The sequence below is a fragment of the Danio aesculapii genome, chromosome 6, assembly GCF_903798145.1.
Source record: "Danio aesculapii chromosome 6, fDanAes4.1, whole genome shotgun sequence".
Lineage (NCBI taxonomy): Eukaryota > Metazoa > Chordata > Actinopteri > Cypriniformes > Danionidae > Danio > Danio aesculapii.
In genome coordinates this window covers 49,129,712-49,151,048 of record NC_079440.1, presented here as the reverse complement: position 1 = coordinate 49,151,048, position 21,337 = coordinate 49,129,712, and the positions used below count along the sequence as shown (strand labels likewise).

The window sequence follows — 21,337 nt, the reverse complement described above, 5'->3', positions numbered from 1 at the left end:
TTTTTACTGTCAAAAGGTACCTAAAAGAGAACCATACCATACCACTTTGCAAAGGGAACCTAGTACAAGAAAAGGGTACCAAAGGGCAAAGCTAGACGTGCAACTAAACGCTAGTGGTTTACAGAGATACGTCACTCGCTCCTGCAACAAGCAAGAATGAAAACAAAGGAGCTGCCATTTTTAAATACACAGCCGAGACATTACACCATAATAATATATACACATAATAACGAGCCATGGTCGGCCTGAGCTCAAACAAACCTTGTTGTCATCTTGATAAACAGCCACAAAGCCAAGAAGAAAAGCAGAATCTACCCTGTGCCCCGTAGTTTTTTTCAAGGACATCTAACGTGCGAGCGGTTTCACTTTCTCTCTTGCGCTCACCCCGCGTCTATATTTGAAATAACAAACTTCTTGAGCTGATGATAATAACGTGTGTGTGATTATTGAAATGCTTTTGACATCCTTTTAGAAATGGACAAACGCGAGAGTGAAGCACGAAAAAACGAAGGAAAAGCCAAAAAAACACAAAGGAGCAAATGATTCTTTCAGCAACCTGAAACATGAACAAACTGCCATGTTTAACTATTATCATCACCTTTTGGACTATTATGAACTCAGGAATGTTGGAATTACTTTCTAACAAGAGGTTAAAATAGCTGCAGGAAGTCTCTCATACAATATATCTAATAAAATTCAGAAAATACTATTTACACTGTATAATAAATCATGGCAACGCAGTGGTGCAGTAGGTAGTGCTGTCGCCTCACAGCAAGAAGGTCGCTGGTTCGAGCCTGGGCTGGGTCAGTTGGCATTTCTGTGTGGAGTTTGCATGTTCTCCCTGCGTTCGCGTGGGTTTCCCCGGGTGCTCCGGTTTCCCCCAAAGTCCAAAGACATGCAGTACAGGTGAATTGAGTAAGCTAAATTGTGCGTAGTGTATGAGTGCGAGTGAGTGTGTATGGATGTTTCCCAGACATGGGTTGCGGCTGCAAGGGCATCCGCTGCGTAAAACATGTGCTGGATAAGTTGGCGGTTCATTCCGCTGTGGTGACCCCGGATTAATAAAGGGACTAAGCCGAAAAGAAAATGAATGAATGAATAATAAATCATCTAAACTTTTATAAACTATTGAATAACATTACTGAAATTCATATGAAAAGTTATTTAAGGCTATTTACTTAAGGCTTACAGTACAATGCATATCTAATTAGAACCACTTGTATAAGTCTCTCATACAATATATATATATACATACTAAAAAACAAGTAATGCTATTTACAAGCTGTATTATAAATAAATCATCTAAACCTTTACAAATTATTGAATAACATTACTGGAATTAATATGAAATGCGAATCAACATATATTTATATGCTTTAGTAAATAATTAGACTAAATCATGGACTCAAAATGCAGTTTTACCCGCCAAAAATGCTGGGGAGACTCTACATTTAGGTCATATATGGACAAACCCAACCAATGGGTTAAAAAGTGTCATTTAAATTATTTTAATAAAACAACAACAATATTGGTTGTGTCCATATTTGACTAAATGTTTGGATACAACCAATAATTGTTTTCGAGTGTGATGTAATGATAACTAAAAGGTTACCTGTTTATTTTTCATCATCAGATGACCCCAAGCCTCCAGGTCCAGTAGAACTAGAACAGAATGTCCACGACACTGTGACTCTGTCATGGACTCCATCCCCTGATGAGAAACGAGACAATCATCTACAGTACATGGTGATGAAGCGAGACTCTGTCAAGCAGACATGGCGCACAGTAGTCGATCGCTTGTTCAACAACAAATTCACAGTCATTAACATCTTGCCAGGACGAGAGTACACTTTCAGAGTGTTTGCCAAGAATGATATAGGTCTCTCAGAGCCATCAGTGTCTCCTGTTTGGGGAACCACCAAAAAAAGAGGTCTGCTTATATATAAAATGCATATATATATATATATATATATATGTGTGTGTGTGTGTGTGTGTGTGTGTGTGTGTGTGTGTGTACTCTTTATCGTATATATATATAAAACACAAAATTTCATTCAAATTTATCAAAACAAATAAAATAAAATAAAAAGACAGTGACCCTAGACCCAGGACGTGTGATCAGGTCAATTTTACATACTTCCCTGGTCCAATAGTCATATGTACCTGCTATGTGTATAGAAAGAATGCTGATATGAGATACAATCTGTAGTTAACAAATATATTGGGTGCATATATTTGTAAGTCAGTGCCTCACCAGCCACAAACCTCCCCGCATGTCACTGCCATATCTAGTAATAAGTGTCAATTCGTTTTTAATTAAGATTTGTACATTAATTTGAAGCTGAATAAATACACTCACCGGCCACTTTATTAGGTACACCTGTCCAACTGCTTGTTAATGCAAATTTATAATCAGCCAATCACATGGCAGCATCTCAATGCATTTAGGCATGTAGACATGGTCAAGATGATCTGATGCAGTTCAAACTGAGCATCAGAATGGGGAAGAAAGGTGATGTAAGTGACTTTAAATGTGGCATGGTTATTGGTGCCAGACTGGCTGGACTGAGTATTTCAGACACTGCTGATCTACTGGGATTTTCAAACACAATCATCTCTAGGGTTTAAAGAGAATGGTCAAAAAAAGAGAAAATATCTAGTGAGTGGCAGTTCTGTGGACACAAATGCCTTGTTGATGCCAGAGGTCAGAGAAGAATGGTCAGACTGATTCTAGCTGATAGAAAGGCAACAGTAACTCAAATAACCACTCCTTACAACCGAGGTATGCAGAAGAGCATCTCTGAATGCACAACACGTCCAACCTTGAGGCGGATGGGCTACAGCAGCAGAAGACCACACCGGGTGTCACTCCTGTCAGCTAAGAACAGGAAACTGAGGCTACAGTTCGCACAGGCTCACCAAAATTGGACAAAAGAAGATTGAAAAAACGTTGCCTGGTCTGATGAGTCTCGATTTCTGCCGTGACATTGGGATGGTAGGGTCAGAATTTGGCATCAACAACATGAAAGCATGAATCCATCCAGCCTTGTCTCAACGGTTCATGCTGCTGGTGGTGGTGATGGTGGTGTAAATGCTGTGGGGGATATTTTCTTGGCACACTTTGGGCCCATTAGTACTAATTGAACATCGTGTCATCGCCACAGCTTACGTGAGTATTGTTGCTGACCATGTCCATCCCTTTATGACCACAATGTACCCATCTTCTGATCGCTACTTCCAGCAACATGGCATGCCATGTCATAAAGCGCAAATCATCTCAGACTGGTTTCTTGAACATGACAATGAGTTCACTGTACTCAAATGGCCTCCACCAGTTCTCAATCCAATAGAACACCTTTGGGATGTGGTGGAATAGGAGATGCGCATCATGGATGTGTAGTCGACAAATCTGCAGCAACTGCGTGATGCTATCATGTCAATATGGACCAAAATCTCTAAGAAATATTTCAAATAAATACCTTGTTGAATCTGTGGCATGAAGGATTAAGGCAGTTCTGAAGGCAAAAGGGGCGCAACCTGGTACTAGCTATGTGTACCTTATAAAGTGGCCAGTGAGTGTATGTTTTCCATCAATGTATGGTTTGTTAGGATAGGATACATTTTGCCAGAGATAAAACTATTGAAAAAAGCTGGAATCTGATATTTAAAAAAAATCTAAATATTGAGAAAAATGCCTTTAAAGTTGCCCAAATAAGGTTCAATAATTGAGTTTTGATTTATTTACAGCATAACATGTACACTGTAAAACCCACCAGTCAACTTTTTCAAATGAAATGAGTGTAGTTAAATGAACAAAAAAAAAGTTAATTCTACTCATTTAAAAAGAGTTTTGAACTCAGTGTTGAAGGTAATGAGTTAATTAAATACCTCATTACTTCAACTTAAATGGAGTAAGTTCACAGTACTCATATAGATTAGTTTTTAACTCAAATGGTTTGTTGCATCTGTTTCCTCAAACGGTTTGAGTTGCCTTAACTTATTGGGTTTTACAGTACTCAATTGGTTTGTGTTCTCTTCATTTATTGAGTTTTACTGTGCTCAAATTGCTTAATTTACTCAAGTGGATTAAGTTCACAGTACTCATTAGAATTAGTTTTACTTAACTTAAACTTAAATGGTTTGTTGTAATCGGTTTCCTTAAATGGTTTGAGTTACCTTAAATTTTTGGGTTTTACAGTATATAAATAATCTTAATGAAATGTGATCTTTACAAATGAATCTAATGATTTTTTTAAATAAAAGAAATATATATTCGTTTAACCCTACAATGTAATTTTTAGTTATTGCCATAAATAAACCTGTGCAATTTTGTGATCTAGGATCAGGATCACAATTGGCAATCAACTACCAAAATAAATAATCGTGAAAACAAATTGCATTTGGGCGATCAATGGTCTAGGCGGCACTAGCACTTGCCTTTAACAGGCACCTTTTCCCAAAGCAATTTACAGAACACTAATTGCAGTGAATTCCTCGGAGAAGCCAGAGATAAGTGTCTTGCTCAAGGGCAGTGATGATAGAAGATCTATGAAACTCTCTTTATGGGTCACCCTTATCCAGGTTTATACCTCTGGGACTTAGTGCTGCTGTCCCTGACATATAGCCACTAAACTAACACCTTGTCTTGTCCTGGAAATGTTGTACCAGTAACGTTGACAGCTGCAGTATAAAGATGGTCTATTACACTGGCTCTGGATCATTTCTTTGCCAGTGATGGTCTGCACTTCATAATTTGCTAGCATCTCTCAAGCTTTTACCGCAGCTTCACTTAGACATTATCATGCTTACAGAAGATTGCACACAAGTTATTGTTTGTTATACTGTAAGTTGCCCAGAAATGAGCTAACAACCACTTTTTCCCCCCTCTCTTCCATTTTCAGAAAAACTCACATATAGCATGCCTGTATCAAAAACCATTGACTTCCAGGCAGCCCCCAAATTTATTGTCCCATTGAAACTACATGCTGCTCCGCCGGGTTATGAGTGCCACATGAGCTGTGCTGTTACAGGCAACCCGACCCCACATATCACCTGGTACCACAACAACATCAGTCTCAACACAAACCCAAACTACTACATCACCAACGTCTGTGGGGTTTGTTCCCTGCTGATCCTGAGGGTTGAACGCAAAGACATTGGAGAGTACAAGGTTGTGGCTGAAAGCCCTCTTGGTCATGATGAGAGCGCCACCAAGCTCATAATCAAAGGTATGACCATTATTTAAGTATTAACTGAGCTATTTGTGGAGGAAATGATCATTCATTTGACTCAGTCTTTTACTTTTAGGCATTTAACTATATTTTTTTCTGTTGTGATGTCTTACAGAGTAAAGAAGGGACAATGCCAAAGAACACTGGTGTTTTAAAATGCATTATTAAAAGTGAAATAATAACTGATGCGATTTTAGGGAATAAAGAAAATTACCACATGTATGTATTAAGCATTATCTATCTATCTATCTATCTATCTATCTATCTATCTATCTATCTATCTATCTATCTATCTATCTATCTATCTATCTGTCTATCTGTCTGTCTGTCTGTCTGTCTGTCTATAATGTTACTTATTAAAAGTATCAGGTTACCTTGAGATGTCTCAAAAGAGGCTGTGTGTGAAAATTTGAAATGACAGATCACTGGTGTAAACAGTAAGTCTCTGCTGCAGTGAACAATATCCAGTCATACATTTTGTTTTTATCAAATAAAACTGTTCATGGACAAGAGAAATGTCTCGAAATTGACTTAATTTTGAAATGTGATGGAGACTCACAGTTGAATGGCATGGCCAAAGTCTTCATATGTCAGCTGAAATCTAAAAAGAAACCAAGAATCGGTGTTAAAAATAAAACAGTCTGTTAGCTTCATAAAGTCTGTACAACTGAATGAAATGTGAAATAATAACACTTTTTAATATAAAAGGGGTTTTAGCAAGGACATAGAAACATTTTGGTTCCTTAAAAATCTTATTTTTTAATTAGTTTGAAGATCTTTTTTCTTTCTTTGTCTGTGCGTGTTTAAGAAATGTTCTTAAAATGTTAAAGATTCTTTATGGAACCATCAATGACAATTAAAAAAATAATTATTTAAAAGCATTAATTTAAAAACACAGTAACTTACCAATATATCACAATATTTTCAGTTTTTATTTGATTTTAGTTTTTTATTTCAGTATATTTTAATATAATTGACAGTAACTTACTAAATACTGACTTTATAAGCATAGATAGATATATCTATACATCTAGATCGATTTCAAAGTAAAGGAAATACTTGATATTTTCTCAAAAATACGTGTTACGCAGCGCCATGAAACTGAGACCGCCTCCAGTGCGCAACGCCCCCTACTCGCGCTCCTCGTGCTTGAAAGTTCACTTTTGATTGTTCCCCGTCGTTGTGGACCAATTCAGCGGTCAGTGCATTTCACTGACAATAAATCAGTGAAGGGGGGAGAGTTGCTGGCTACTGTGCAGATCTTCCGCAAAGCCAACATGACCAAGCGCAAAGGGAAAAGTACTAATAAACAGGACGACAGTTTGCTGCTCTTGGAGACGCCATCCGTTACTCCGCCGAGGGGATTTAAAGAATATGCGGTCCCTGCCATTGTTTTCTTTATTTTCGCTGTCGGGGGATCAACAGCAGTCTGGTTCTGCTGCCAGCAGCAGCAAACTATCGACACTCTAACAGAGACGGTCAATGCAATGCAGCTCAGGATAACCAAGTTCCAACAGCAATTAGGAATGGGTAATGCACAGGTATTTAATTTTAAGACACTATATACGTATTTAACGAATGATAAATATTGATTAGATATGTATTTTTTTTCGTGTTATGAATGAACTTTGACAATAATAGAACTAATTGACTTGTTTTTACACATGGGACATTGTGTACCAAGAACTGACCACATGCGTAAGTGTACGTGTTAAGGTGTACATATTAAGCTATTTGTAATGATTTCACTGGAAAAAGTTCTTATTACTGACAGATCTGAATCCATGTCTCGTGCCCTTTCAATATTCCATTCGTTGAATTGTGTCATGTGGCTCACAGGCCATTAATAGTCAGTTCGGACCAGGATCATGTTTCCTTTTGCCATGCTGGCTTGTTTAAAGGACACCATGCAAATTGAATTCTAACCAACATGTAAAAGTGAACATTTAAATAAACAAGTAAATTATTCTATCAAGATTAATGGTCAGATTTGAAGTCTCGTTGCAAAACTCTTCCATTTTCCTTTCAGTGGTGGTCATTCTAGAACTTTCCCATGCAATTTAAATAAAGAAATATGTTTTCTCAAACATACTGCACTGTAAAAGGTGTATGCCACCACACCATCAACTTTGTATTCATGTTCTCATTTAAAAAAAAAATAATAATAAACAAAGTTTATTCCCCAAATTCATATAATGCTAGTAATTTCATATCTATTAAAGGAAATGTCACAACTGTAAATGTCAGCATCTTACATAAAATAGGCTCTTTGTGGAAAACACTGTAGGAAATCTTTCCAGGTCATTCATAGCCAGAGGTTAATTGTAACCAGATGGTTTGGGTACACATTTATTTTTTTTAACTGAATTTAAAAACCTCATGATGCTTTAAAATGTCAGTTGGGATGATTTTAATCATTCATTTTAATCACATAACTCTTTAAAAGCCGTAGTATATATCTAATGCAACATCAATTGCGGAGAGCATTGTTTTTATGTATTCAATATGAAAATCAACTGAATCATAAAGCATGTTATCAATATCAACAAGTAATAAAAATGTACTTTTTAACCCTGTATTATTCACAGAAGCTTTGGACAAGTCTCTAATACACTACAGATGTAATTATTAATAACTGATCCATTTTAAGAGATCATAAACTGGGTTTTGTATGAGAAACAAGTCATGAAAAGACCAAATTTCAAACAAAAATCCAATAATTTGTAAATAAAATTGTGCTCAATTGAGGTGGGTTTGTCGAATAATAGAGATGGAAATGCATTTTCTGAATAAATGCTGACGAAGTGAATATTACCCCCATGTGACCAATCAGCTGTCTCCATTATGCTTGCCTTGTTTACGGTTTGTTGCTTGGTTTCCAATACTATACTAAGCCGCTCTAACCACCGACTTTTTTGCCAACTTATCCTAAAGGTAAAGCAAAGGTGGCAAAGTCAATATTCGAAGTGAATCAAAATTGTCCTAAGACAAAAGGTCCTGTTCATTAGTTCATGTTGACATATGACTGCCACTATGATGCCCAGAGACTCAGAGTGGGGTCTTTGTAATATTTTGGTAGATTGATTGGACTCTCCGATTCAACCTAAGAGGAAAAAGAGGGTTACAGGATTGTTTATGGGAAGCGAGGAAATATAGGGAGGGAGGGAGGGAGGGTGGGTTCGAGAGAACGAGAAGAATAGTGCGAGAGGGCTGGTCTTCCTTAAATAAGCCTTTAACAAGTTAACTCCATTAAATAGGTGAAATGTTGCATACTGATGAGATGAACAATTAAACTTCATTGCGATTAAAATGTTGTCTTTATCTCCAGATTGCCAATGTGGGTGTTTTTGAAGAGCGTCTACAAGCTCTGGAAGAGGCCTACACACAGGCCCAAAAAAAGGCAGATGTTGCACTGGCCACCTCAGAAAAACTCAAATCGACTGATGTTCAAAACCAAGTCTGGTCTCTTCAGACCGAGATGAATACCAAACTTTCTGGACTCCAGCAGGAGTTTGTTTCCACCGCTTCATTGAATGCAGTTGACAAGAATAAATCTGAAGAGATTGAAACACTGAAGCAGAGGCTAAATTCTCTCCTTGCTGCTAACTCTGAGGTAGCAGTTACCATTTCTGGGCTCACTGACACTGTTTTGGTCACCAAATCACGCCTCGACGAGCATGTGTCTGCTGTAGAAAGTCTCACATCTGAGCTGGAGGAACAAAGAATTGAACTTACAAGCCTGAAGGAATCTTTTGCCAGCAATAAAAAGGCTCTTCAAAGAAACAGACAGGAAGTGATGGACATCAAGTGAGTAAACGAAAAATCCTAAAGTCCCCAATATAAAGTAAAATCAGAAAAGGAAGTGATATGATGTCTTTCCAAACTAAACCAATCCAAGGTGTCATTAGTTTGACTTTTTTGCTGAACTTTATAAAAGTTTGCTCTGTCGGGTAAACATCTTCGAGCTAATGTTGGTCGGTGACAGTAATGTCAAAAATTGAGGTCTCCTGGGACTCTGGCTTCTTTAACAAGAAACTATTCTTCTTTCTCAGAAATTCAGTCAGAACATTCTTGTCAAATTCAGACGTCCAGGAGTATAAACAAAGATTGGAGAGAGGTGGTACTGGATAAGAACCAGGCTAGATACTCTTAAATAAATAAATAGATAGATAAGTAATATTTTATATGTATGTATGTATGTATTTATGTATGGGTTGTACATTGCCAGGTTAAAATTTCTATCATGACTTTGTGTACACTACATACTAGATCTGCACAATCCTAAAGTATATGTTGATGTGATAGTCGTGCCAGCTTAGAGTATACTGCTAATCAGATATTCACATGTCTTTTTACCCCCTAAGCAAACAATGAAAAAGAACTGCCATGATTATACTGCACCAAACTTGTTCCTGGAGGGCTGGTGTCCTGCAGATTTTAGCTCAAACCATAAACAAACACACCTGAACAAGCTAATCAATGTGTACTTGAAATTTCCAGGCAGGTGTGTTGAGGCAAGTTGGAGCTAAACCCTGCTGGGACACCGGCCCTCCAGGACCGAGATTGGTGACCGCTGCTTTAAAGCATAGGTCTCAAACTCAATTCCTGGAAGCCCGCAGCTCTGCATAGTTCTGCTCCAACCCTATCAAACACAGCTGATCCAAATAATCGAGGTGTTCAAAAAAGTCAAACACTGCCATTAGTTAGATCAGCTGTGTTTGATCAGGCTTGAAGCAAAGCTGCAGAGCTGTGGCCCTTCAGGAATTGAGTTTGAGACCTATGCTTTTAAGGGATACCCAAAAATGTAAATTCTATCATCATGTTACTATAGAATTGAACATGGAATACGATGGAAGGTTATGGATGTTTTCAGTATATCTTCCTTTGTGTTTAACAGAAGATAGAAACTCAAACAGGTTTGGAACAAGTGAAGGATGTGTACCTAATGATAGTCATTTTTGAGTGCACTATCCTCTTATGGTAGTTTTTCAGATCTTACATTATTGTATTCTATGTAACGTTTAGCGGTTTTGTTTTGCTAGGCAAGTACATGTGATATGGCTGCTTATAATGCAAGTATGGATATGGCTGCTTATAATGCATATTGAATTTGATGTTTCTCTTGCAGGGATTTGCTGCAGATGGAACAAGCAAAAGAATCCCAAGCTCTTGAGGAGCAGCTTATGGCTGTCCGTAGGGGACTGGAAGATCATCAGAAGAGTACGCATAACCTTCACTCTCACCTCGCTGCCCAACTAGAGATTGTTCAGAACCAGGTACAGTCTTGACTGCTTATTTTATTCTATACATATAATAATTTTGGCTTTTGGCACATCCTGACATTCTTCATGTTTTTATGTACTGTAGATGTTATCTGAAAGCCAGGAGTCTGATTCAGAGGAAGAAATTCCCGAAGAAGAGCAGCAAGCCGAACAAGTACCACCTCATAAAGAAGTTCCAAGCCATGATGAAGTTGAAACCGTCACTACAGAGGAAACAATAGCCATGGAGATTAATTTTAAAGAAGCAGAGCAACTGGTACATGAGGTAGAAGAGTCAACTGAGGAGGTTAAGGTCCACGAGGAAGAACCCACCGATGAGAATGAAATTCCTAAAGAAGCTGAAGCCAAAGAAGATGTTGCTGAGGAGGTTGAACAAGATGATAATGTCCCATTCTATCAGGACGAAGAAAAACCTGACGAGCTGCAGGTATCTGATGAGGAGAAACCAACTGAGGAGGTTCCAGGCCAGGTGGAAGTAGAAGTCATTGAGAAGCAAGATGAAACTGTGGACGAAACCATAACTGAGGAAACTGAGGGCACAGATGGGGATGTGATTGATGAACAAACAGTAACTGAGGAGGATATGGTACCCGAGGAAGATGAAGGCATAGATGGGGATGTGATTGATGAACAAGCAGTAATTGAGGAGGATGTGGTACCCGAGGATGTAGAAACCATGGCTGGAGATGTGATTGATGAAAAAGCAGTAGCTGAGGTTCCAGTCCAGAAGGATGAAGCTGTTGAGGAACAAATAGAAAATGTTCCTGCCAAAGAAGTCCCAACCTACACAAAGGAAACTGAAATTGGCACAAGTCTGACCGAGGTTGAAGATGATACCTCAGAAGATCAGATGGTTGAAGGCATTAGCCATGATGAGATGCTACAGGAGCCACTAGACAAACTTGAGATGCAGAAACACTTGGTAGAAGTTGAAGAAGATATCCAAGATTCTCAGGTGGACGAAGAACCTGCTGAGGAATTTGTAGAAGACCTAGATGATAAACACATTTCAGGAAATGAAAGTTAATTTACTAAGAGGATAGCAGTACAAAATAAAAGACTCTGAGAACTTTAAATGATCCCGTTACCCTAATGAATGATGTGAAACTTCACATGTATTGAAAAGTTCCTCAGTCTTACTTTGTACTTGAAAGTGAACTTTGAACCTAGCAGCAATGTTTTTTTGTAGCTATATCTCTTCAAGTCTTGAATTGCTCCATTTACACGGAAATTTAGAGTTGGGATTGTTCAACTAGATTACAAATTTAAAGACTGCATTTTTTCATACAGTGGTTTGCTAGCTAACTAACCTCAGGAGTGTCACTTAAATAAAACTGCTTTTTTATGTTTTTACTACTTCCCTATTCTGGCTTCTCTCTCTCTTTTGGTGTTTAGTTGTCTGATGAAACGGGACACATGCTGTGTGTGCACATGTGTTGAATGTGTGTGTGTGTGTATTTGCAGCTCTTAGGTCAGGGGTTCAGGAATGTGCCACTGATCTTGGACACTGGGGACATGTGTGCCCTATTTGTAACTATAGTTCTGGTTTAGGTTCATCAAATGCCTGAAATATGAGATGTGTACCTTGTGCCCTTCTCAACCACACCACAATTTATGTTGAAACCTATCTGCATAGTGCTGTTCTAAGGCAAGAGATGTAGCTAATTAAGCATGAATTATATGCAGTCTTTTAGGGGCTGGAAAAAAATAACAGTAATAGAAGTGATTAATGAATAAGCAAGGAGAAGTGATAAAATATGAATCAACAACAGTTGTAATTATTTGTATTATTAAAAAACAACAACAAAATATGTACAATGTTATGTGGAGACCTTTAAAATTTGGTTTGTATGCATGTATTTACACTAAATTCACACACAAATAACAACAGTACAAGTTTCGGTTACATTGTTTGGGCTCTGAGAAATGTGAGGGGATGATTTTACCTTTACAAAGCATTATATTATGCCTATTTTTTCAGCCTTGATTATTATCTTTACATCTTTAAAATCATCTTACTCTTTAATAGGGTCATCAAACAATAATATATATTTTAATTATTATTATTATTATTATTATTTGAAATTACATCAATGCGGTACATTTTTGACATTACGTTTCGTGAAATTAGTCAACGTTTGGGACTTTTATTCTGAAAGTTAAAGGCCGCTTTTGTGGTCCGCTTCAAAAGTCAGTCGGCTGTGTTGTGTGATGCGGGACGGTGTGAGAGAGAGGGGTTTACGGTCTCCTCGTGCCTCAATCCTCCCCGCACGGAAACTTATTAATGATATCAGTGGGGTTACAGTCACCTCGGGGGGTTTCTGCAGTCCAAAACAAGCCAGTTCAGCATCTGTTATTGTGGAATGAACGACGAGAAAAGCCCGGATAACGGCAAGCGAAACTCTGGGTATACCAGGTAAAATGAATCACCCAGCAGCTCAATGACATCGACAAAACAGAAATATTTGAGTTATTTATTTCATAAATGAGCCAAGCTTATCCTATTTCACCTGCATTCACGCACTCTGTAAATATGATGCATGTAACTTAAGTTACTGCTATCATTGTTTCTTCGTTCGTTGACAGCACACATACCTAACGTACTTCCTAGTCGAAAAAAGTACTTGAGCTGACAAGTATGTCTGAATTAATAAAATTCATAAAACCGTAAGCGAAAGTACTCGGAAGACTTACTTCTTCCGCCGAAATTCTGGAGTATCTGATGGATATTGGACACTTTACTCTCCCATCAGGCCACAGGAGAGGATTTATGAATGCAATGATGCACCTGACGCTGCTATGTCACGTGATCCCCCATTCACGTTAATCAAAGTATTATCATACACTAATAGAATATCGTTTTTTTAAACGAGTAAGTTGCTGTTTAGATGTACACCAGATAACAATTTTTTAAGTTTCCAGAACGCTCTGGAAATGTCCTAGCTTTTAAAAAGTTGTCTGTGGGTTAGCATGGAAAGTTTTTAGAAAAAAAGTCTGCTTTCAACTTTCTAGGAAAGGTAATATAAGATTTCAAAAGGTAATATGGATTTCAAAACTTTCTCAGTGGGTTAACATGGTAAGATTTCTTTACATGAATAGAATCCTTCCTCTAATATAGAAGATCGTTGGCGATCATTTTAAGTTGTTAGAAAAAAAAAAATCTTTCAACTTTCTGAGAAAGGTAATATATGATTACTTATTACTAATATATGGTTTATTATGGTTACCAGAACGTTCTTATTTGGTTCCAAAATAAATAAACAAATAGGAACCATATGAGAATGCCAGTGATATATCTGTGTTTGCAGGGTAGTACCCATTACAGTAGCTGGTTTTGGCCTATATAATATTTTTTAAACGCGTAAGCTGCAGTTGAGATGTACACAGCTAACAATTTTTAGTTTTCAGAACGCTATTGAAATGTCCTGGATTTCTGCAGGTTAGCATGGAAAGCTTTCTTTATGTGAACAGAATCCTCTCTCTCATATAGAAGAACATTGGTTCATTTTAAGTTGTTAGTAAAATTTTTTTTTGCATTTAACGTTATGGCAAATGTAATATTGTGATTATATTATGATTACTTAAAAGAGAGAAAAAAAGCTCATAAACAATGTTCCCAGTTCGTTCTTATTTGGTTCCACAGTAAATAACAAATGAGAACCATACAAGAATGCCAGTGATCCTTCTGCGTTTGCTGGGTAATACCCTCTATAATAGACGGTGTTGGCTGTTATAATCCTTAAAAACTTTCAAATTACAAACCAAATTGATCCTGGGTCTAAATAGAATTGGTCTAGATAGAACTGATCATTATTTAATTGATGAGTACATGTCTTTGTATTGGACAGTGGCCAAATTTATTTCTTGCTAGGTTTTTAAACACAATATGGGCATAAATATTCCTTTTATATAAATTCCTTTTACTTTAGCTTGTACTCTTACTATTAAACACTGTATGATAGTGCATCCCTGTATTAGTGTAATTTGTTGACAGAATTTTGTCTGTCACGTTAACAGTGTAATTATGACTCTAAAATCTAACCACGTGTGCTCGAGAACATGACTTATAGAAGACACCCACTAAAATGTCATTCAGTGTAACAATAGCTTGTATAACAAATATTCTTGTCAGGCATATTTAGAACTCGTATGATGACATATTAAAATGATTTTGATAAATGCCATTTACTTTAGCTTGTACTCTTATTATTAAACAGACTGGCAGTGCATCCTTAATTTTGTGTAATTTGTTGACAGAATTTATCTTACCTGAACAGCTGTCATATTAAGAGTCAACAACAGCCAGGAATGCCATGCATATTCAGAGCAAGACCCATTTAATGACAGCATCTCATTATTTTAATATATGCCATTGACTTTAGCGTGTATTCTTATCATTAAACAGTCTGGAAGTGCATGTCTAATTTTGAGCAGTTTGTTGACAGAATTTGTCTTATCTGAACAGCTGTCACATTAAGGTCGACCACGACATCATGAAAGCCTTGTCGGGCATATTTAGAACAAGACTCATTTGAAGACAAATGAATAGGCAGTATCTCATTATTTTGATAAATGACATTTATTTTAGCTTCTAGTCTTATTTTTAAACACACACCGGCAGCGCATCCCTTATTTTGTGTCATTTGTTTACAGAACTGTCCCATTAGAGTCTGATTAACATGCTTGATGCATTTCTGCGTTTGTTCTGTCGACAGTATTGAGCAAATGCTGGCTGTGAACCCCGGGAAGACGCCCATCAGTCTGCTGCAGGAATATGGAACGCGGATAGGCAAGACTCCAGTGTACGACCTGCTGAAGGCCGAGGGTCAGGCCCACCAGCCCAACTTCACCTTCCGCGTGTCTGTGGGAGACATCAACTGCACCGGCCAGGGCCCCAGCAAGAAAGCTGCCAAGCACAAAGCTGCCGAAGCGGCCCTGAAAATGCTAAAAGGAGGAATGCTGGGAGGAATCGGAGGAAACGGGATGGAGGGAGACGGGTTTGTCGGGATTGAGATGGAGGGAGAATGGTAAATATCAGATTGTGTGTGCTTTTGATAGAAAATGCACACTGTGATATACAGGATTAGGTTGGCACACCTGAAAGAATGAACAGTTTCTGTGTGTTTTAGCCCTCAGTCAGAGATGAAATCATCCAGTTCAACACAACAAGCTGAGTGCAATCCAGTTGGAGCTTTGCAGGTGAGAGATTCTTGGTGGCCTTTAAACTGCAGATTTTTAAGTGGTTGATGTAGCAGTTAAAGTTCTAGTTCCCTAGAATTAAAAAGTAGATTTTTACCATTTTTTTAATGCATTCACCTCATCTCCAGGTCTGGCTGGAGCACTTTTAGCTTAGCATAAATCATTTAATTGGATTAGACCATTAGCATCTCGCTCAAAAAAATTTTTTTTTTGATAATTTTCAATTTTAAAGCTTAACTCGTCTATAGTTACATTGTTTACATGTGCTAGCTGGGAATAGCCACAACCCCCTAGCTGGGGGTTTATTTTCAGGCACTATTTAATATCATTTTGCCTGCTGCAGTTATCGTACAGCAGCAATGTCCGCTGATTATTTAGTCATAATGAGAGTATAGTTCCTAGCCATAGTGACCTGTAAAATAGCAACTTTTACACTTGGTACACAATGTAACTACAGAAGAGTCAAGCTTTAAATAAGAAAATTATAACGTCTTTTTAAAATTTTTAATAGAGATGCTAATGGTCTAATCCAATTCAATGATTTATGCTAAGCTAAGCTAAAAGTGCTCCTGCCAGACCCTGAGCCCAGCTACTGTAAATGAATTCAAAAATTGTAAAACCTAACTTTTTAACTCTAGTTTAATTGTAAAATGAGCTTATTTACCAAAAAAGTGGAAGGTTCCCTAAGCTTGCATAATTTTAACTGATATTAACATACTTTTAATTTCTCAGCATAATTCTTTTAGGTTAAATATAAAATTCTGCATTTTACACCAGAGAAAATACCCACTAAAACAAATGTAATGGTATATTATAAAAACAAAACTATTGTTAGGCATGTTTACAACAATAATAATTGGATGACAAATTAAAATATAATGTTTATGGATCAAAGTCCAGCCCCAAAATACTAAGTAATTGTCATTTTAAGTCTTTAGTCATTAAAATTTTGTACAATGTTGACACTTAGACATTCTGCCTGCTGCAGCTATTGTACGGCATCAATGTCCGTTGATTATTTAGTCGTAATGAGAGTATAGTTCCTAGCCATAGTAACCTGTAATATAGCAACATTTACACTTGGTACACAATGTAACTACAGAAGAGTCAAGCTTTAAATAGGAAAATTATCACAAGTCTTTTTCTTTTTTTAAATTTGAGCTAGTTGCTAATGGTCTAATCCAATTCAATGATTTATGCTAAGCTAAGCTAAAAGTTCTCCTGCCACGCCCTGAGCCCAGCTGAATGAATTCAAAAATTGTAACTTATTTTTTAAGTCTAGGTTACTTGTACAAAGAGCTTATTTACAAAAAAATGGAAGGTTCTCTAAGCTTGCTTAATTTTAACTGATATTAACATACTTTCTATTAACATACTAATTTCTCAGTATAGTTCTTTTTAGTTAAAAATAAAATAATGACTGTCATACATTTTAACCAGAGAAAACACCCACTAAAATGAGTGTAATGGTAGATTATAAAATAAAAATATTGTTAGGCATGTTTACAACAAGAATCACTGGATGACATTTTAAAATATTATGTTAAGGGATCAAAGTCCAGCCCCGAAATACTAATTAATTGTCATTTTAAGCCCTTAATCATTCACATTTTGTACAATGTTGACACTTGTATATTATATTAAGTACAGGTCAGAATAAGTGTGTTGATTTGTTCGTACATCAAGTATCTGCAACTGAAATTAATTTCATCTTTGAATGACCCATATTCCATTTTTCTAATTATTTAAAAAATAAAAACTTTACCTGCACTTTACCTGCATTTAATTACCTTCAATTGCAATATATATTGGTGATGTTTCTGGTATTAGCCATATAAAAATATAATCACACCTTAAAATAAGCTTTCATTGGTTAATTTTGGTTAATGTATTTGCTAACATAAACTAATAATCAACAATAACTTTAAAGCATTTATTAGTCATAGTCCAGCATGTACTGATGAATGATTCAAATCCAAATGCATGCTTGTTACCATTAGATAATGCACTGTGAGTTAACATGAACTAACATCAGCAAAGATTAATGCATACAGTTTTTATTTTTACATTAAATACTCTTTGTAATAAAACCAAATTGTAAAGTCCTACCAAAATCTATTTCTGAATCAGACATCATTAAATATGTGGTTTCTACAGGAACTAGTAGTGCAGAAAGGCTGGCGTTTACCTGAATACACTGTCACTCAAGAATCTGGCCCTGCACACCGCAAAGAGTTCACAATGACCTGCAGGGTGGAGAGATTTGTTGAGATAGGTAAGATTTTATAATAGTTATTTTCAAATAATAAATCCATGCTCAATCAAACTTGCCTTAATTGAGTTGCATTGTGTTGAAGGAAGTGGCACATCAAAAAAGCTTGCTAAAAGAAACGCAGCAGCAAAGATGCTCTCTCGTATCCACGATGTGCCGGTGGACATGAGAAGCAGCCACGAGGCCGAAGCAGAAGATGACACCTTCAACATGGTGATTTACTGAGGATTATTATGCTGTGAGTATAGTATGATTTCAGAGATCTAACCATTTGAAACACTCCACAGCAAATTGGTGGCAGACTGGAGGGAGGGAAGTCTAAAGGCCTGGGCTGCACGTGGGACTCTCTGAGGAACTCCGCTGGAGAGAAGATCCTGCAGTTACGCTGTCATCCTCTGGGCCAGTCTGACTCCATCGACTCCAATTTCTGTTCGCTCCTTCGTGAACTCTCTGAAGAACAGCGCTTTGACGTCAGCTACTTGGACATAGGTGAGATACATTAATAAAAAATTAATAAATCAGGAAAGTTTTTACTTGCTTTATTATAACCAGATAAATTACCCCTAGAATGAGAAGCTCCATTTTGACCATATTTGGAAGGGTCGTGAATATTAAAGCAGCAATTGATAAAAATGAGCATCATATATGGATGATAATATAGCTGACATTTTTATTGTGAGTGGGCCTTATGTTATTGCTCAGATTCTGAAGTCGTATATTAACATGTACTATTTTTTGGGCTTTGTTCATTTAGAGGAGCGCAGTTTGAGTGGCCTGTATCAGTGTCTGGTGGAATTATCCACACAGCCTATTACCGTCTGCCATGGATTTGCTTCCAATCTGGATGCTGCTCGTGCCAGTGCTGCCCACAATGCCCTGCAGTACCTCAAGATCATGGCAGGAGGGAAATAAGGCTCACCTGTTACTTTACTTTTCTCTCTCCCCAGTGGAAAATTGGACATTTATCAGGTGAATTTAAGCTTACCTGTTTTTGTTTGACGCAGTGGGTGTACTTTAATGATCTGCTGCTACCAGATGTAAACCCAGTTGGAGGACGTACTGATTGCTTAATTGTCTCCTTAAATTTGACACCTGAAGCGTGCATCTCGCTCCTCAGTGCATTCAAAGACTGTTAATTTTAAACCTGAGGACAACGGTTTCACATGCGATTAAAACATCCAATTTATTTCTCAAAATCATTCATGTCTCAACAAAAACCCGAACTTTACCCTGAAAACTTCGAAATCACCCTTTTCATTTAAATTATGATGATGTTAATTGCTCTATGAACTCGATAATTATTTTTAACTGTGTAAATGTTTGACTTTTGTACACTGCATTTAATTTTAAAGGAAGTTATTTTTTTTTACATTTAATTTTGACTCTTGGAATTTATGAAATGTTAAAAAGTTGTTGTTTTTTTCCTCATGGTCATTGAACCTAGAATAATAACATGGACCAGATGGTTTGTGATAAATATCTACCTCTGTGTATGTGTGTTTCTGCCTCTTCATCACAGAATCTGGGGTATATACAGTAAGACCAACAAGAGTAGTATGTCTGTTGACTCCGACAGCTAATTTGTACTAAATTTGTGAATCTCTAATCTAGTGGGTATTTTATCTTGAACAATAAACTTTTGAAACTGACTCTCTTGCGTACTGATTTTAGCAAACTGGTCATTTAGCAAATTCTTCATCCTAGAAAACAGTAAGAGTATTTGTAGTAATAGAATGTATTTAAATGTCTTTACTACACCTCAAGGGGGCAGTATAGTTGGTATTAAACATCTACACTCACTGGCTGCTTTATTAGGTGCACCTGTCCAACTGCTTGTCAAATTTCTGATCAGCCAATTACATGGAAGCAATTCAATGCATGTAGACATGGTCAAGATGATCTGCTGCAGTTCAAACTGAGCATCAGAACAGGGAAGAAAGGTGATTTAAGTGAATCGGGCATGGTTGTTGGTGCCAGATGAGCTGGCTGAGTTTTTCAGAAACTGCTGATCTACTGGGATTTTCACGCACAACCATCTCTAGGGTTTACAGAGAACGGTGAGCTGCAGGTCTGTGGGTTCAAATGCCTTGTTGATGCCAGAGGTCAGAAGACTATGGCCAGAGTGGTTTGAGTGGAACCAGTAGATTTGAATCACTCGTTACAACCGAGGTATGCAAAAGAGCATCTCTGAATGCACAACGCATCCAACCTTGAGGCAGATGGGCTACAGCAGCAGAAGACCACACTGGGTACACACTTGTCAGCTAAGAACAGGAAACTGAGGCTACAATTTGCACAGACTCACTAAAATAGGAAAATATAAGATTGGAAAAATGTTGCCTGGTCTAATGAGTCTCGATTTCTGCTGTGACATTCGGCTGTTAGGGTAAGAATTTGGGGTCAACAACATGAAGGTATGGATCTGTATCAATGGTTCAGGCTGGTAGTGTAATGGTGTGGGGGATATTTTCTTAGCACACTTTGGTACCCTTCGTACCAATTGAGCCTTGTCAACGCCACAGCCTACCTGAGTATTGTTGCTGACCATGTTCATCCCTTTATGACCACAGTGTACCCATCTTCTGATGGTTACTTCCAGCAGTATAACTTGCCATGTCATAAAGCGTGAATCATCTCAGACTGGTTTCTTGAACATGACAATGAGTTCACTGTACTCAAATGGCCTCCACAGTAACCAGTTCTCAATCCAATAGAGCACCTTTGGGATGTGGTGGAACGGGAGATTCGCATTATGGATGTGCAGCCGACAAATCTGCAGCAACTGCGGGATGCTATCATGTCAATATGGATCAAAATCTCTGAGGAATATTTCCAGTATCTTGTTGAATCTCTGCCACGAATGATTAAGGAAGTTCTGAAGGCAAAATCGGGTCCAACCTGGTACTAGTAAGGTGTACCTAATAAAGTGGCCAGTGAGTGTAGATCAATAGTTGACATAAATGTTTACGCTACAACATCATGTACCCTAATGGTGTTAATAAGACCTGTGTACAATAAGCCTGAAGTTGAGCATATAAAGCAAGTGTTTTATGAATAAAATTTCTGCATTTAAATCCTTAATGTTGGGTCCTTAACCATTCTATAAACTCCATAATTCAAATAAATTATTTATTAACATAGTAGAATGACAAAAGCAATACATACCGCAGTTCATTTGTAAAGAATAACACCAGAAAGTGCACATAGTGAGAAGCCTATTACAAACAAATTCAAATCTTGATGTTAATGTTCATCAGACTGTTGTTTCACATATTAAAAGCAACATGAAAGTAGCATTCATTAGTGTGTTCACACTTGGCCGCTTTGGCTCAACTGAAACTCTGGTGTAAATG

General features: G+C 37.4%; 3 protein-coding genes across 3 annotated transcripts in view; all 3 read left to right on the top strand.

Annotated features, from left to right (window-relative positions):
• LOC130231046 (immunoglobulin-like and fibronectin type III domain-containing protein 1) overlaps positions 1–5,747 on the top strand; it is a 31,870-nt gene extending 26,123 nt beyond the window's left edge. Inside the window, exons 22-24 of the mRNA XM_056460421.1 lie at positions 1,634–1,930; positions 4,902–5,228; positions 5,347–5,747. Of these exons, the coding sequence (XP_056316396.1) occupies positions 1,634–1,930; positions 4,902–5,228; positions 5,347–5,351 (629 nt within the window). The 3' untranslated portion in view covers positions 5,352–5,747. The remainder of the gene's footprint in view (positions 1–1,633; positions 1,931–4,901; positions 5,229–5,346) is intronic.
• A 643-nt stretch (positions 5,748–6,390) lies between these two features.
• On the top strand, positions 6,391–11,869 carry zgc:66479 (uncharacterized protein LOC327541 homolog). Its single transcript, XM_056460424.1, has 4 exons — positions 6,391–6,772; positions 8,560–9,038; positions 10,360–10,507; positions 10,599–11,869. Exons 1-4 carry the CDS (start codon positions 6,509–6,511, stop codon positions 11,538–11,540), a joined length of 1,833 nt encoding a protein of 610 aa, XP_056316399.1. The 5' UTR covers positions 6,391–6,508; the 3' UTR covers positions 11,541–11,869.
• Positions 11,870–12,698: 829 nt separating this feature from the next.
• Positions 12,699–19,633, top strand: tarbp2 (TAR (HIV) RNA binding protein 2). Its single transcript, XM_056460427.1, has 7 exons — positions 12,699–12,929; positions 15,229–15,540; positions 15,643–15,712; positions 17,870–17,987; positions 18,070–18,197; positions 18,272–18,473; positions 18,739–19,633. The coding sequence occupies exons 1-7, from the start codon at positions 12,877–12,879 to the stop codon at positions 18,894–18,896; spliced, it is 1,041 nt and encodes a 346-aa protein (XP_056316402.1). The 5' UTR covers positions 12,699–12,876; the 3' UTR covers positions 18,897–19,633.
• Positions 19,634–21,337: the final 1,704 nt, after the last annotated feature.